The sequence below is a fragment of the Lagopus leucura genome, unplaced genomic scaffold, assembly GCF_019238085.1.
Source record: "Lagopus leucura isolate 7727_CA_CO unplaced genomic scaffold, USGS_WTPT01 Super-Scaffold_100030, whole genome shotgun sequence".
Classification (NCBI taxonomy): Eukaryota; Metazoa; Chordata; class Aves; order Galliformes; family Phasianidae; genus Lagopus; species Lagopus leucura.
In genome coordinates, this window is record NW_024962281.1 from 6,488,024 (window position 1) to 6,505,801 (window position 17,778).

The following is a 17,778-nucleotide window of genomic DNA, read 5'->3' on the forward strand; positions in this document are numbered from 1 at the left end:
GAAGGAGAATACTCTGCAGTAGATGTAATCAAGCGTATTATTTGAAGAGCCATTAATATATACTTTAACTACTTTTGGTTGTCCTTCCACAGTGAAATAGAAGTGGGAAGGCCTACTTCCCATCAGTCTCTGACATGGGGGTAATTGTGACGATTGCTGTAAAGCTGTTATTGCTGAGTAACAGTTGTCATGTCTCTTTGTTGAACTGATTGTGAATATACAAGGTATGGATCTGAAAAGATAACAAAACTGCTCTGTAGTAATTAGCTGCAGCAGCTCCAGGCTGACTGACGACAGCTGTGAGCTTGATCCTGATTTCTTCCCCCACCCCCTGCTGCTTCTTGCTTTGGACTTCTATGCTGTGCTCGTGCCATCTTCATATGTTGTTCTTTGGTCTTAGTGAACGATCAAAACTGTACCTGGGAAGAGCAGACGTGTTAATAGGAGCATGCAACTATTCATAATGCAGGTGCCAATCAGAGCTGCTGAAGTTCACTGCTTTCAGCAGCTGCTAAGGAAGAGTGGAGCATGTGCAGGACTGCAGCTTCTGGTTGGTGCAGGAAGTCACAGCAGGATTTCTGGAGCTGCTTTAGAGAGTGGTTAAGGCATGTCTGAAACGACCACGATGTATGGAATTGGTCCTTTCTATGGTTTGCTGTTTTTTAATATGAAATTGCATGTTTCAGTTTCTGTGTGAAGAATGTCATTTCATGGCTTTTAATATGCTGCTTTTGGGTGATGGCAGGAAGCATCCAGAATTGACTCTAAAACACACATATGCCTAGACACACGTATGCATCCATGCAATGAAGTTTGACAATTTGTTTCCAGTCAAACAAGACCTGAAAATCCCCACTGAAGAAACAGAGCTGTAGACTTTTCTGATCTTGCAGGCTTCACAGATTCTAATTTATCATGGGCTGAGCAGTCTATTTATAGCTGTTCATAACCGTTCCTAAGAGCAGCCTTTTGCAAACTGCCAAAGCTTTGCACATTTGTAATGAGAAGCGTTTCTCAATGCACAGGCTTGCCCACATCCAAACTTGTTCATTGACATTTCTCAAAGCTGTGATTTCAGACTCATTTTTTGCCCTGTAACAAAGAGGGCAGATTTATCACTGGCGAAAGCCTCCTGAAGTCGATGAAGTTACACCAGAGATACATTCAGGCCAATCAACTTTGTTGCTGTTGTTCAAACCATTTGCAGTGCTATGCAGATAGACAGCTGAAGGCTTTTCTTGCAGTGTCCAATTGTTTAAGGGTGAGTGGACTGAAAAAAAAAAAAAAAAAAAAAAAAAAAAAACCCAACCCAAATCCCTTACAGATGAATTTGTCTAATTGATTTGTACATGCAGTACTGCATTGTGATGGTATTACTTTGTTGGCTTTTTTTTTTTTCTTACTTTAGCAAAGCACCCTAAACTCTCTTGCATGATATTTATGGGGTCGTGTTTCCAAAGAAAAGTTAGATGAACACAGGGTGCAAAAGTTTGAGAATCCAGCTACTTGATGATACAGTTATGGTGTAAGCACAGTTAACACTACATGTAAATGTGGATCTGTAGAAGACAACCAGTGATAAGGCAGATTTCTGTTTCAAATGCTGCACTGTGCTGAGTAGTTCTCATCTGTTTTTCATAGTTATATTTTGTCCATGTCTGGATGTCAGTGGGGTTCAGGTGCATTGTATGCTTGCTGCACAGGCAGTGGCTAAATGATTCTTCTCATCTCATGGCCAAGCTCTACCTGGGCTCTGTGACACATTTCTGACTGGGATCTAACAATCAGCCCCTTCACAGAGCCAGCAGTCTTTAGCTGTGTCTGAAGAGAATTTGGTGTGTTTCGTAACAAGGTTATTCTAGACTCCTCTGCATTTGATAGTCTACTTTTAGCTGCTTTGGTTTTCAGCACAAATCAAAAGATTGCTTTAAGACTACTGAGAGCCTAATGAGATTGAAGGCAGTTCAGATGCTTGCTGCTTGTGGTGGCTCAGCAGTGCAGTCTGCTGGATGCTGTATTTCTGCTCTGTTCATTTGGATTTACAGCACGGTGAGGAAACCAGCTTTCACCAACTGAAAGCAGTGTGACACTGCCTTATTTTATGAGGGAATGAGAGTATTTCAGTTAATTTGGAGACTTTTTGGAAAAATCCATCTAACCTGTCTCCAAGAGCTGACAGCAGGAGGGGTTTACGTGGGTGCACTCTGAAGATATTTCTGATACGGAATCTGAGGCAAGGATACCTTTTGTAACAGCACTGGATTGCTCAGCATTTTGCACTCATTGCTGTTTTCTGTAGCTCAACGTGTAGGACTAGATGGGCTGGCTGAGAAAATGTTGTTTGGAGAAGTGTGTGTGCTTAGGGAAGAAAGCAGTAAGGGGATCCAAATGTATTTGAGCATTTCCTGTACCCCAAAAGGTCCGTTCCGGGGACTTACAAGCACTTCTATTCCTTTACAATCCTCCTAAACACACACCAACTTTCTCTGAACTTGACACTTCCATTAGAGATCTCCTGCAGCCCCAGGTTTGCTCTGGCCTCTCCTTGCCTCCCCCAGGCATCAGTGTAGTCCTTGTCCCTGCTGCTCTGGCACACTTTTGTGCACCTCCTCCGTTGTCCTTGTACCACTGACTGAAATTAAAGCACTTAAGGGCTCCCTCTTAAGTGATTGATCAGGCTTTTATGCTGGCTTCCAGCTCAACTTGAGTTTATTTTTCTTCAAATATATGAACTATCATAGAAGAGCCACATTTCAGGAGTTAGCTTCGTGTTTTTAAGTGTCAGTGAATTTGATATACTTTCCAGGTGAGCGTCTCAGATTTGTGCAGTAAATAAGGCTTTCTTTGTGTGTCGTTCATGAACTTGCTTGACTCTTACTTTTCTCTTGTAACTGTAAAACCACAGAAATGTTGCAGCTTCCAGAGCCAAGAATATGTTGCGTACAGCTAATTTATCAAACAAAACGTCCAAAAGCTTGAAAAGTGCTTGAAAGCAATTGTTCTTACTAACTAACCCTGGCTCAATGCATCAAAGTAGAACCAAGTTGGAGACTCTCAACAAATGCATCAGTTTGATGCTATATGTGGATTTTAAAATCGAAACACTGAGAAGAATAATCTGAATTTATAATGGAAAACCCTGCTCAGATTCCAGGTTGACAACTGACTGACAGCTGTGTGTCCTCCAGCTGCCACAGAATCCAATAGATTTGTATTTTCTCAAACATTTGGCATACCAGCTTATCCCAATATGTTCCACAGAGATAAACAATAAAGTTACAGTTAAATAAATAACTTCAGAGATAAGCAACTTCAGCAAAGGACGAAAGGTTTGCTTAGCAATGACATTTAACAGTAGATGGAGATACACACATTTACTTATTCACTTTGCAAGAAAAAAAAAGTATGAAAAATAGCAGTAATTCAAAGCAGAAGTCTGTGGAGAGTGACAGATTAGGACAGCAAAAACAGTTTTTTATGAGCAGTCTTAATGCAGAGTAGTAATAAATCTCACTGATTTCAGGGGGAGCAGAATGAGGACAGTGCCAGAACCACTGGGAAACTTCATCTGCAGTGTTTGGGAGCGTCTGGGAATGGAAGGGGAGGAAAGTGAAAGCCAGGCTGAAGGAGATGTAGAGAAGTCAGTCCTGAGATTTGGGTGGCAAAATACAACTATAGTGAGTTTGAATTAGATTATAGTTAGTGGTCAAGCTAATACCTTTGATAGAGAGAGAAGTACAGTATGTTTATAAAAAGCTTATGCTGTAATGCCCTGATCCTGTAATACGATTCACTTCTATGCTATCAGCTGCAGTAAAGAGATCCAGGGGTATGTGAGTCCTCCAGTAATGAGCAGCGTTCCTTGTCCTGGCGTGTAACTGAGTTACGGAATATAGAAAATAGATCCAAATATATTCCAGAAGAGTCTCAGTATGCTAACTCGGTTTGTGTCCAAGTTTATCTTGGAGTAGATCCAAAAATGATGTCTTTCCCTGGTTAACAGAATTAGGTTTACACTGTGGCATATATTGACAAAGTGGGGCAGTTGAGGATCTCACAGCACATCCCACACATGATCCCACCTCTGCATCATGGTTACTGCTGGGGGAGGGCAATGGATGTGTGAGCCCAGCCTTTTGGAGGCCATTGCAGGTGCTGCAGGCAGCCTTCTTTGGCTTAAGGAAAAAGGGGGCAAGGGAATATAAAGACACTGACTTCACCTTGCCGTACAGTTTCACACTCTCTTATACTATACTTCGATACGAAGAATTCTGTAAGCAGGACAAATGTTAATGCTGATTGGTATAGTGCAGCTGGGCTGAAGAAACATGCTTTAAATTTGGTAGAAATAGACGCGTGGTTTCTTTTTACTGTGATAGAGAGAGCCATGTATGCCATGAAAGTAAGGCTCTGTTTAATTGTGACACTAAGCTGAGTGACATGATTGTTTTCTAGTTACGCTCCCACTTTAGGTTTGAGTGAGGAGAAATCCAGTTAGATGTCGTCGTATCAGCAAAGTTGTATCACGTAGCTGTCTCTGAGAGGAACCTGTCAGTTTAATTTTACTTTTCTACCATGTAACATAAGTACTATTATGATGATGCTAATGACAGACATGGTTACCACTGTCCTTGTTTCTTTTCTCCTGGATGCCTTATCCAAATCACTGACGTTATCACCTGAATTGCAGCTCAGCTCTTTTGCTACTAGTTTTGTTGGCAGGGAAAAAAAAAAAGCCTCACAACAGACGAATGCTAGGATTGCTGGTGACTTCTGTTTTATTTATGTTTTGTACTCAGCCATCGTGAATGACAAAGTATGTCTGGGACACAATCGTGGGCAGCGCTGTAAGTGTTATAGTTGGAAAGGTGCCATAGTAGTATTGCTACCAATTTTTTACCATTAGCCTTCTGGAAAGAGGGATTCAAAGCCTCATTTTATTCTCTTCTTCACCAGTGTCACCTCTACACTAAATTAATGTAAGATCTTTACCAGAGATGGAGCTGACAAGATGAATTGTTGATCCTACAGCTTCCTTGATGCAACAGGAGCAGAGAAACAAATCCAGTAAAAACACAGAAGCCAATTTCCATTACAATATGAGCTGTGAGGAGTCATGAGCATCCTCTGAGATAGCTGAATACCTTTGCTTTCAGCTGAAGCTAGTGAGTGTGTTGGGATTGATTAAGCCATGCTGTCCTGAAGCTCTCTAGAAAACAGTGAGTTTGATACTGAAGGATGGGCAAAATGCAGCAGCTGTTGCTTACTCTGCTGTATGGGGGCTAATGTCCAAGGCTGTAATTAGAAGATATGTCTGCTAATGAATCGGCGTTATTTCCTGCTGTGTTCAGTGTCTGCTCTGGGATCTTTTTCTTGCCCTTCCGGAAGAGGCTGACTTTGTTAAATGTCTAGCAATAAACCTGTGTTTTTCCCTGCCTGTTTCACAACCTTTTTTATGCTTCTACCAGTACAGCTCCCCTGCATTGGTTTTGTGTTTGGCCAAGTGTGGCCCTAGGGAAAGGGGAATTAGGAGACTGCATGCACATGTATTGTGCATGTTTGAGTGTTGTATATGAGTCCACGTGGGTGCACACACAAAGCTTTGATTTCCTAACGTCCACAGCAGCAGTAAAACCAAAACAACTTTAGATATGGTTTCAGATTTTTAAGTCATTGGATTCCTGAAATATATAATTTTTCCAGGCCCAGCTAATGTCCTCAATTGCAGTTAGCTAGGTTGTAATGAATTTTTGAAGAGCCAAACAGTAATTTGAATATATGCACAGTAAAATACAGTTACAAATAAATTGTTCAGGTTGTAGATACCTCATTTAGCCCTGTAAAAAGTTGCATATTCTCACTAATGTGATCGTTCTCACATTAGTGAGAATATCATCGTTCACACATACATCTCACTATGTATGATCATAGCTGCAAGGTCCATACCTTGAGCTACATGACACCCAAAGACAAGGATGACTGTACTGGGTCAGATAAAGGTCCAGCTGGCTCCTGTCCTCACCCTGACAGTGACAAATAGCTGGTGCCTGAAGAAGAGTGTAAGAACAGGACAAAGGGTAAAGCAAGGCTGCCTTTGGGATGGTCTTCTAACCTTCATTGATCTGTGGTCTGAGAACATTTTAAGATAGAAGTGGTGTCTTCAAATTTAAGACTCGATCTGATTCGTTACATCTAAAGTGTATAGTTATTTTGTGTAATACGTGCTTTCTATCAGCAAAGGGGTGAGGCTCCTCTAAGGGAAATACAGTTTTTTACTAGAAAACTCTCGTCTGTCTTTCTGATTAATGAGAACATCTATATTCCTGTTCTTGTGACTTGCAGACTGATTTAATACATTTAACTCTGTTAATTTAGGAATGTGCTTGAATATTATATAGTCACTGCATTTTCTTGAAACCAAAGTTGTTTATCTCCTTCATCGCCACAGCTCCCATTTTTCCCCACCTTCCATCACTGCACATCTGCATTGCTCTGCAATTCCAGTCTGACTTGGGCAACTGCTTGCCTGGAATCTGTGGCAGCATTTTCCAGCTTAATGCTGCTGTGCTTTCAGTCTCCTAATGGTAGTGGTTAGATGTGAGGGAAGTTTTTTTTTTTGGTTTTTTTTTTTTTTTGTCTTTGCTAAGAGCTGAAAGTGTGCTCTCTTGCCTGTGCTGTAATTTATGGTCCACCCAGCAGTGCAGGAATTCAGACAGCAGAGAAACTCCAAGGGCATGCATAGCAGCATGGTAAGACAACGTGCCAAATTCTTACCAAAGAGATTTCCCTCAGATGAGCATTAGCAAGCTGTACTGAATAGGAGCTTTCAAAAACGCATCTCTTCCAAATTGAGACCAGGCTTTGGCACTCAGTTTACAATGATAATCTACTCCTGTTGTTCCTTCCGCTTTTCAACTCGGATGATTCTATAGTTAGTGCACAAGAATGCAGAACTGATTTTCTTTATGATTTTTGTGTTAGGCTTTTATGAAGAAAAATGAAAAAGTTATTGTAACTGTGGTCCCCGGAGACAGAAATCCCCTTGAAGAGGCAGGGTTGGGTCTTGCTGCTCCCTACAGGTCTGCTGCTGCAGCATCATCCCATCAGCAGCCGTCAGTCATTTAGCAACCATTCTGGTTGGCAGTCTGATTTTTTTCATTATTTTGTCCCTCTCTGCTCTGCTCTTATGAGGCCCCATCTGGAGTACTGCGTCCAGGTCTGGAGTACAAGAAAGACAGAGAGCTGTTGGAGAGGGTCCAGAGGAGAGCCATGAAGATGATCAGGGGGCTGGAGCACCTCCCCTGCAAACACAGGCTGAGGGAGCTGGGCTTGTTCAGCCTGGAGAAAAGGCTGCGGGGTGACCTCATGGCAGCCTTCAGTACCTAAAGGGAGCCTACAAACAGGAGGGGAATCAACTGTTTGAAAGGGTTGATAACTGCAGGACGAGGGGAAATGGTTTTAAGTTGAGGGAGGGAAGATTTAAGTTGGATGTCAGGGAAAAGTTCTTTACTGTGAGAGAGGTGAAGTACTGGAACAGGCTTGCCCAGAGAGGTCTTGGATACCCCTTCCCTAGAGGTGTTCAAGGCTGGATTGGATGGGGCCCTGGGCAGTCTGGTGTTGTATTAAATGGGGAGGTTGATGGCCCTGCCTGTGGCAAGAGGGTTGGAGATTTGTTATTCTTGAGGTCCCTTCCAACATTGGCCATTCTGTGATTCATGTGCCATTTGCAACCAAAGGCTTGATAGTTAGCCTGGAAGATGACAGAATCTGTGAAGCTTTGTGTTTTTCCATTAAGTCTGAGTTCAAGAGGCGCAGGAGGTCTGCATTGTGCCAAGAAATGAAGGATTAAATAAAGTAAATAGACTTGGTTGTTCTGATCTGTGTGGCTGTGATTGCTGTATGGACTTTTGGTTATGGACAGTCCAGAGGGATTGGAGGTGAAGAATGTGATGGCAGCAATGGGCATACAAATGTTTGAACTTCCTAGTGCTTCTCTAAGGTTGTTGGATGTTGTTGCAAGCTGGCTGTGATCAGTGATAGGAAGCCAGAAAACATGGTGATACAGAGCTCCTGCCCTCCCAGAAATCCGTAGGATGTTTTTCTGTCTCTGACACTTGAATTCAGGAACATGTTGTTGAGTGTTGGGCTGACAGTCACTGCTTCCCATTAACTATAAGACCTAATGTAATTGCCCATTGAGAAGCTTTGAATTTCCTAAATGAGAGCAGTTTTTAAACAGTGCAAACTATTAAGACTGAGGCTGTGTCATTGCTTTTAATATAAAAGTTCTGTTATTCTGTGAAAATGCTATAATGAATTAAAACATTCCCTATGGAGAAATGTATTACTTATTTCTTAGTATATCAGACTAGAATAAAATGCAGCCGAGCTAGCATTTGTTTCATGGTGCAGTGGTACTATTAAAGTTTTGTAAGGCAAGAATAGCTTTGCACCATAGTTCTTGTATTCAGAGATTGCCCTCCAAAGGTGCCATGCGTGATGGATTGTCACAGACTCCGTCCTGCCTTGACATTTTATTTCTATCAGATGTTGTCTTATGCTCTGCTCTGAATCTGCCAAACAGCTGACCCCAGAATTTAATGCCACACCTTCTTCTCTTTCCTGATTCTGAACAGCATCTTTCACAGCTGAGGCTCTGACGTACTGGAGGACACTGCATCTGCCTCAGTGACAAGGAGAGGGGTGAGCTGGACCCTCTGGAGAGCTGAGACAGAAATTGCATTTGGTGGTCACCTGAGGAACTTACCTTCATGCCAGCGCTGCTCTGAAATGAGTTGAGTCCAACATTCATGTCTGATAAGGTACGTCATTTTCCCCTGGCTTTTGTCTTTTTCTGAGTATCTACATCTGACAAAAATAGGAAGTTAGCAGCCTTTGTGTTTATTGCTATATATGTGCCATATGTTTACTTCCTCAGTAAATAATCTTTGCTCTCTCTGAATGTGGAGAGCGATCATCAAGACTGAAGTCTTGCTGGAGTCTTGGGCTTAAGGGGGTGCATGTTGATATCAGATGCTTTATGACCAAAATGCTCACTGATGCTTGTGTTCTGTTGGTGGTGATGTATGCCCGTTGATAGAAATCCGCATTTTGAAAGTCATGCTTGTTGTGTTTCACTTGTCTCTGTAGTTGAGAGGATTGGAGAGGAAAGCAAACAGTGCTGAAGTGGTCAATTTGTAATACAGTCCTGTGAGTTCTTTTGTGTTCAGTATATTTTCACTGCTTGCCAAGGAGTAATAATACCCCCTTCTTGCATAATTTTGCACTCTCCTGGTTGTGTGGCTCTTGTAGTTTTTCTTTGCATTCAGGATTTTATATACATAAGAATGTTTCTTTTGTTATGCTGTAAACATAGCAAGAAAGAGCGCAGCTCATCTTTTAACAAGAAATTGGGGCTGGAACTGAAGGAACGTATCGTAGAAGCATTTTATGTCATGGAGCCTCCAATACTATGGTTTGTTTTACATAGGCCAAGTTATTTTGTTGGAGGCAAAATAAACTTCCAAAGAACAAAACTTCTTGAGGTATTGGTTCCCACATTCTAATAAAGTGGTGTCAGGTGATGCTATCATTTTTTATTTAGCACACAGGTATTGACTTCTCTTTCATGACTGAACCAGCAGTAGTTTCTTGAGAAAAATGTATCAGCAATGTCACACCTGTATTTGGTGGGGGGGGGGGGGGGTGTCTTTGTATGTATGTTGTATTGCACTCATTGGTATGCTCAATGTTGTAGTTGGGAAGATCAGCAGGTCCCAGTCAGGAAACCACACCTGTGGTTCTGTCTGCTGCCAGATGGGTGATAGCTGGGTCTTCCTTCTATCCCACAGGCTCCATGAAATTGTGAGCAGGAGCTAGAGTGACAGAGCGATGTCAGACAGACCAAGACCCTTGTCTGCTTTCTTCTGCTTTCTTCTTCTTCAGAGCACTGCATTGCTGCACACAGACCCGGGATTTATCTTGCCTAGGTCAGCTGTCTGCATTTTAGGTACCTGAGCTTCACATATTTAGCTTAAAAAAGGTATTTTTAGGAGGAGGTTAGTGTTGAGCATCTTGTACACACCTGAATGACCACTGTGGGTATCAGCTTGAGTGATTGTAGAAAAAGTTGGTGGGAATAGCTTATATTATGTGCTTAACTTCTAAATGTTGAAAGTCAAGAAAGCTCTGTTCTGACTATTGTAGGTGAAAATGCACAAATCTTCCTTGCCCTGCATGTGTTGCTGGGTACACAGGTGCCCCAGGATGTGTGGTCTCTGTTAATTACCTTGAAGGTCTTTTCCAAACTGGAAGATACAGTGATTCTGTGATTATTTAGACACTGAGCTCCAGCGTGGACTTTGGTAATATTTTCATATTTTCTTTGTGACTGTTGGAGCTGAAATCTTTCTTCTTATGTAAGGAAAGCTCAGATGTTTATGGGGATTTTTGATCTTTAAGAACATTCCACCAGTTTTTAAGGAGTTGACTACATTGCTGTTGTCCATTCTGGTAGCTGAGACTGTTCTCTGTGCTTTCTCTTCCTCCTAGGGGTTCATGCAGCCTTACTGGAATAGTTGACCACCATCAGATTTCTCTGTTCCCATAACGTTCTCATAAGGCAGAACTGCTGTTTATCCCCATTTTATGACTGGTGAATAAGGAGCAGTCGCTTCTGAGCAGCAAACATCTCTGATTTGCATGTAATCACAAGTCACAGAATTACAGAATCGTTTGAGTTGGAAGAGATCCTTAAAGGTCATCTAGTCCAACTCCCTTGCAATGAACATGGGCACCTACAATGCAGAAGTTGCATCTGATACCCTCAGCTGGAGGTGCAGGGATGGCCTCGGCTGTGCTGCTGAGGACCCCTATGTGTCAAAGCAGATTTGGGTGCACATCTGTTTGTCTGAGGTTACTGCTTTGACCTGATCCAATTCTTTCATGTGGTTAGTTTGAGTGATTATGGTAACACCAAATGACATTAGGACCCACATTTATCCTGTATCTCTGCTGGAAATGGCACCATATGCCCAAATGGTGTTAGCTGAACATGTTCATCTTTGCAGCATAAGATGTTTACTCATGTGAGACAGGCTGATCCCCCTTTAACAATGCAAACGTATTTATGGTAATGGTATTCTTCTTGTGTAAGGAATTATTTTAAACTGATCTGTGGATAAAATGCAGAGTAGTATTTTTTCTTAAAGTGCTTATTTTTAGATTAGTAGAATCTGGTTAGTAAAATGCTCTGTTCTGCCAAAAAAGCACATTCAATAAATACGTAAGAGAAGAATTTTAAATAGCAATTAAACGTAGTTAATAAACTTTGTCTTGAAAGAAAAATTGAAAAGAAAGAAGAAAACCAACCTATGTTCATTTAATGTTTTATGGATCTCATAGCAATTAATTGTCTTCATTACATGGATGTAAATCCTCAGCGTAAACCAACTCTTTAAGATGAACTGCTTTGGAACTTTTCCATTTGCTTTAACTGTAATATAATTTCTTTTAAAAAAAATAATCACTTTTTTTAGCCACTCCCAAACATTCTGTAGTTATGTGAAGTTAGGAAGTTGTGTGTAGCTGCACCGTGCTACAACAAGTTCTTGCTGACCTCTGGCAGTGCACTGACCCACTTTCTCACCCCCTGTACTATGAAATCAGAAACACTGGTTTTCGTGTCTGCAAGTCTGGATGTCAAAATAAACCATAATGTGGCTTTCCAATGACTTGATGAGGGGTTCAGGTCTACCAACTGTGTCTGAAAATGTTAGTGAAATCCTGCTCCAGTACTATTGAAGGAAATGCTCAGTTGGGTTATCTGGGGATATCTGCTTGAATTCCTGAAGTTAAGTTTTGAATAAATGCTTTATTCTCAATTGAATTTTCAGCACCAAACTGGAATACAGAGCTGCGCATGGGAGCACATTTGCATATGGCTTTTTTCTATCGGTGTTCCTATCAACACTTGAACTTTTTTGTATGAGTAATTTTTATGCAAATGTTTTCCAGTGTTTATCAGAACTATTTTGCCAGAGTTAGGAAATGAAATGATTATTATGCTTGCGTGCCTTGTTACAAGATCAGCAGACTGGCTGTTAACATATCATTTCTACTGATGCCACCACTTCTGCCACTCTGTTCGCTCTGCTCCTCCTGACAGGGCTTTTATTGAATCCATCAACCTGACACATATCAAAGTACAATTTCTGATAACAAATATCTTGGTGTAAAATGAATTAAAAGCTGATAGCAGCAGCAGAACTGAGTTGAGTTTCTGAAAGAAAATAAGAAACTCTAAAACTACCATGGAATTCTTAAGATATCAATCACAGAACAGTAATATAGTAGTAGTCCTTTACCTGTGCTCTTGAAATACTGAGAAGTCAAAGTATCTGCCCAAAGTCACACAAAAGAGCTTGTTCTGAGCTGTCAGCCTGCAGCTCTGCCTTCTGGTGATGAAGCAGTGGCTTATTTTCTTCTGGAGACCTTTTTCCTATAAGGACCAAAGACCTGCTTGTAATTACTTTGCACTCTGGTCTTTGAGAAATTTCAAGTTTGAGGAGTGGAAAATTTTAACCAAGGTCTGAATGGGAGTGAAGTTTTGTTCTCTTCAGAAGCTGAGGAAGTTTGGAGCCCCTTCTCCACTACTGAGCTGCTTGGCAGCCTGTGGGCATGTCACAGGTGGAGGCATACTGGAATGAATGGTGATGGCTGTTTCTGTGGGCTGCAGGTGTTTTGGAGTTGCTTGGCTCAAAACTTTTTTCTTAGAATACATTTCTGTATCTGCTTGCAGCCTTTCCCCTTCTGCCTGTCTTCCCCCATTCCGCTTTTCTATCCCCTTAATTTTTGCATCTCTTGGATGAGAAGCAGCTTCAGGCAGGACTGCCTTTGCACTGGTACTTTGCCCCAGCTCGCTTACCTCTTATTTTTGGCATGTCCACACTGTAAAGCACAGCTGATAATAATCATACTTTTTGCTCTGTGGTATATCTGCTCTTGGATGACTATCACTGGCAGTTTGCAGCCTAGCAGAGAGGTAGAGGAGGACAGCCAACAGTTGATGTGGAAAATTAATTATGAACTACCATCCTCCTGCCGTGTGGTTAAGGCAGTTCCACTTTCCAAGCTTTACATCCAGTAATGCAGAAATGAAACGAGAGTTCTGCATTTCCCTCCTCGAATAAGGAATTTTGCCAGGGCAGAGCTTGGTGGAGAAAGTCACACGTGGGACTGATCGTTCCAGGATGCTCCAGAGCCTTTGCTGCTCTGCTTATGGTGTGATATCACCTAGATAGTCATTTTTTACCTTTTGTTGGACAAATGCTGGCTTAATTGCACATCTTAGCAGATAAAATCACTGCTAGGAAAGTCACCCATGTCCCACGTGCTGTATGCAGACGGGAAGCAACGTTTTGTGTCTCTGTGTAGCAGTGAATTGGTTGTGTTCAGATTCAGTTGAGCTACTGCTTGTTATATTTTCTGCATTTGAGAGTGACTAAGAAAACTCCCATCAGGATGACATGTTTATTTTATAACGAACCACAAAACTGGCCTGTGATGGAGAGAGGGGAAAGTCTGACAGGCCCCATGTAGCCCTGGGAATGTAATTACCTCAAGGAGCAGTTCTGTCCCCGAACAACCTCTATCTGAAGGATCACAGAAATAATTGCTGGAAGTCTCAGTACCGTGTGTACTTTGGGAGCCATTCTGGTCTCATAATTGCATGCTGGGTCCTGCTAGTTTTAGTTGAGCACTGCAGAACCAACACAGCACAATTTATTGAAGTGCCAAATGCCCTTCCTTAGTTCTGCTCAGTGCACGAAAGAGCCTGAAAGAGTTAGACGTTTGGAAAGCTCTGACAACTTTTGAAAAAAGAGCACAGCAGTAGCTGATATGAACTGTTATGGATCTACTTTGCTGTGTTATTTGTTTCTTTAGACCAGAAAAAAATATTTAGACTGTTCAGGTTTTCAGTTAGAATACCAGACATTTCCACTTTGTATTTATCATCAAAAATGGTCACAGTTCCTGTCTATTTTGGTATTTAACTAAAGAGCAATGGCCTAAAAACTCAGCTAGCCAAATATGAGCCAAATTCTTGTCTGGTAGAAGTCAAGACCAACTCCCATGGTGTGGCTCCCAGTTTTCTCTGCCTGAGCTATACCTCCTGATCACTGCAGACCTCTTTCTGTTGCTGCTGAACTGATTTTCTTTTTTTGCAGCCAAGTGATCTGTGTTTGGAAGCACAAACCTCTTGTACAAGTTCTTTAGATGCACTGTAAATAATTATGAATATGTTTAATGAAGGGAAGCTGAAACATACTGAAAACATTTGGAAATGAGAGCAAATGTACACAGCCAAACATTAGCTGTGAATGGAGACTTTTTGTTGGCATCATTTAATAGGAGATTTCCAGCTTGTAGTTTCTGTGGTGTATACATAGAAAACAGGAAAAATTAGTAAGGCAGGATAGCTGGTGGTGAATGGGAGGAGAAATGGAGCAGTGAAGTGAGCAGGGTGTTTGTTCCTGTGCTGCCAGCAGTCTCTGCCTCCTAGCTAATAGGAAGGGACAACAGTGATCCCCAGGAAACTGTGTATGGAGCTGAATATGCTGAATATTAGCTTCAGTGCATTGGAAACTATGGTGGCAAAGTTGAAATATCGGTGCCAGTTGATTTTTGTACCATGTGGCTCACTGCCCTGAGGCTGGAAGCTCACTGGGCTGCCTGCTGTCTAGATGTGTCCCAGGGGCCATGGTGGGAGCTGCCCTCAGTGAGCATGTGGGGCAGTCTCAGTGGTGAGAGCAGGTTGGGTAGTCCAGAACTAGAACCATTTGGGATGAGTCCGTAGGAATGACTGCCAGACAGTGGACCAATTGTGTAGGCACTACTGAGAATAAAGAAACCCTGTATTATTGGCAGTGGCGTTGGTGCTCATGTGTGACCTGACATTGTCTCTCTGTGGCTCTGGCGTTGACTGGGGACGGTGGTCAGGGAAGTGGAAGGACATTTGGCTGTTTGTGCTCTGCAGCTCATTCAGAGCAATGCCTCATTCCTCATTTCAGGAGCACTGAAAGTTTCTCCTGCAATGATCTTCAAAGAAAAGAACAACAAAAAAGTATTTCTTGTTAGGAAGGCTTGCAGGCACTTCTCCTTGGCTCCAGAGCAAGGGAAGGGGGGTGGGCAGCCCTGCATTCTGCTTGCTTTCTGTCTGGGAGGAATTTCTCATTGTTGATGATTAATTCAAACATTTCTTGTCATGAGTACAGTGTGCACAGAGTGATAAATCTGTGGTGGGTTAGAGGTTGAGGTTGCTCAGTGCTGACAATTAGTTTGAGCCACAGGCTTTGCTTTCATTGGCATTTTCACAGCATTAACCCAGACCTTGTCAATTAAAATCCAGACACATTTTGATGAGGGACATCTTCTTTTAATGATAATTGTAATAATATCACTTTTATTCATTTAAAAGCTGTCAGGCAGGCCGTGTTTCCTGGAAAATAACTGCCCAAGATTCCCATTGCCTAAATAACTAGGAAGTATCTTTCAGTTTAGAGCTGACATTTCATCAGAAGTAATAAAAAGCAAATGAGGCCATAGCTGTTTGTCTTTGAACACTTAGCAACTTCAATCAAGGTAATTTGACTTTATCTGCTAAAATAATATTTATTAGTCTTCACTTTGTAGGCTAATAAACAGTGAATAATTGCTTAAAGTTGATGATAAGGATTCATATTATTTATTATTGGCTTTTCTAGCTATGCTAGGCTTAAGGCAAAGGAAAAGAACCTGGGGATGTTGGTTGATGCTTGACTGAACATGAGGTAGCAGCGTGCCCACGTGGCCAAGAAGGTCCTTCCATCTTGGCTTTTATCAGTAATGGTGTTAACCTGCAGGAGCAGGAGATGATCATACTCAACTCTGGTGAGGCCACACTTCCAGTGCTGTGTTCAGTTCTGGTCGCTACAAGAAAGACATTGAGAACCTGGAATGTGTCCAGAGAAGGGCAGCAGGGCTGTGGGGGGTCTGGAGCACAAAGTCTGATGGGGAGCAGCTGAGGGAGCTGGGATTGTTTAGTCTGGAAAAGAAGGGGCATCAGTGGAGACCTTCTTGCTCTCTGCAGCTCCCTGAAAGGAGGTTGTGGTGAGGCAGGGGTCAGCCTTTTCTCTCCTGTAACTAGCAGCAGGACAAGAGTGAATGGCCTCGAGTTGTGCCAGGGGAGACTGATGTTGGACGTTAGGAAGAACAGGCTGGCCCAGTAAGGCAGTTGAGTCGCCATCCATGGATGTGTTCAAGAAATATCTGGATGTGATACTGAGGGACATGGTTTAGTGGCAGCATTGGTGTTAGGTGGATGGTTGAACCAGATGATCTTAGAGGTCTCCTTTTTCAACCTTGGTGATTCTGTGATTCTGTTTATATACCTCACCTGTTCATTAGGTGGAGAAGTAAACTTGGATACGAGTTGATTAAGGAACTTGTCTGAGTTGTACAAAGCCCAAAATCTTGTCTCTCTGTTCTAGTACATTAACTGCAATGATTTGATGTTTATTATTATTATTTTTTAAATGGGATTAAATGCAATATTTACAGACACAGTTTCTTTCAAGCCATAAAAATGAGTATTAAATAATTGGAATGGGAGTGATATATCTGATATCACTTGAAAATCAGGTATACATTTATTTTAGCATGACATGAAAAATAAAGTGAAAATTATGTTTAGTTTTGCATGGAAATATGTGTTTCTTAAGTGAAGAAGTCCCTTATGAAGGGCTAGGGTAGGGAAGCAAAAAGGTATATAGTGAGGCTGTGCCTAGCTAGATCTTGTAAAGTGCTACATTTGTTCTGTGCTTGTCCATATGGTGGAAAGTGCTGCAAATCTTTAAATGTTCCCTTGTTTCTCTCTATGACAGTGATCACTTATATTTATTTCATTTATTTACCCTCTCTTTTAGAATCTCAGTTCTTCAAATAGTCTGCATTTGTTTATTTAAAAACTTCATCTGTGTTATAAACGTGCTTCTTTTCTGGTCCTTCTGTGAAAGATGTGAGGAGGACCTGTGATTAATTAAAAACACCTCTAGCTAATGTCATAATATATACAACAATAAGCCTGCCTTATTTCTGTAGCACCAGTTGTTAATAGTTCAACCTTCAGATCATAGCACGGACTCCGAGTAGGAAATGCAGAAATACTGCATTAAAAACAGTTGAGGAAGAACAACTGAGAAGGTAATTGTGCTCACGCTGCTCTAACAGTATTCTGGAAGTTCATGGCTGTGTCTTCAGTGAATAGAAGTGCTTCCCCACCTCCGTTTTGATAAGGTTCTGGTTTTGATGTGTGTTTCTGTTTGTTTCTTGTAACTTTCTGGTATGAATCAGCAAGTGTATGTGCTGCATTCCGGTGCATGTAGAAGTTGCACAGATAAAAACACAGCTTGAAGGCCGTAAATATGTTATCACTTAATTCTAGTGAGCCTTTAGCAACCAAGCTGTATGTTTATGTCTGTCATCACTTTCATTCTTTTAAGAGTGCATTCATTAGTACTGGTGGTGATCAATAAAAGCCGACCTACCTTTGCAAGTTAAATAGGCCTGATTTAAATTGTTGGGCTTAAACAGATTCAGATTTGATAGCAGTGATTTAAGAGCAAGCGAGGTCCATTTACATGCTATTTTTTCCACTTTTGAAGTTTGAATTGTATTGGAAAACCTGTGATATGGCATGCTTAAGAGTGGAAGTTGCAGCCACCACTTATTGAGCCTGCA

At 41.6% G+C, this 17,778-nt stretch overlaps 1 protein-coding gene across 3 annotated transcripts in view; it reads left to right on the top strand.

The window, feature by feature from the left end:
• SGCD (sarcoglycan delta) overlaps positions 1 to 17,778 on the top strand; it is a 309,952-nt gene that overhangs the window by 108,144 nt on the left and 184,030 nt on the right. For 2 of the 3 annotated variants that reach the window (XM_042881464.1, XM_042881463.1), the window contains exon 2: positions 8,637 to 8,822. In XM_042881464.1, the coding sequence (XP_042737398.1) occupies positions 8,811 to 8,822 (12 nt within the window). In that variant the 5' untranslated portion in view covers positions 8,637 to 8,810. Of the gene's footprint in view, positions 1 to 8,628; positions 8,823 to 9,851; positions 9,990 to 17,778 lie in introns of those variants that run through there. The other variant, XM_042881466.1, reaches the window with a different exon arrangement.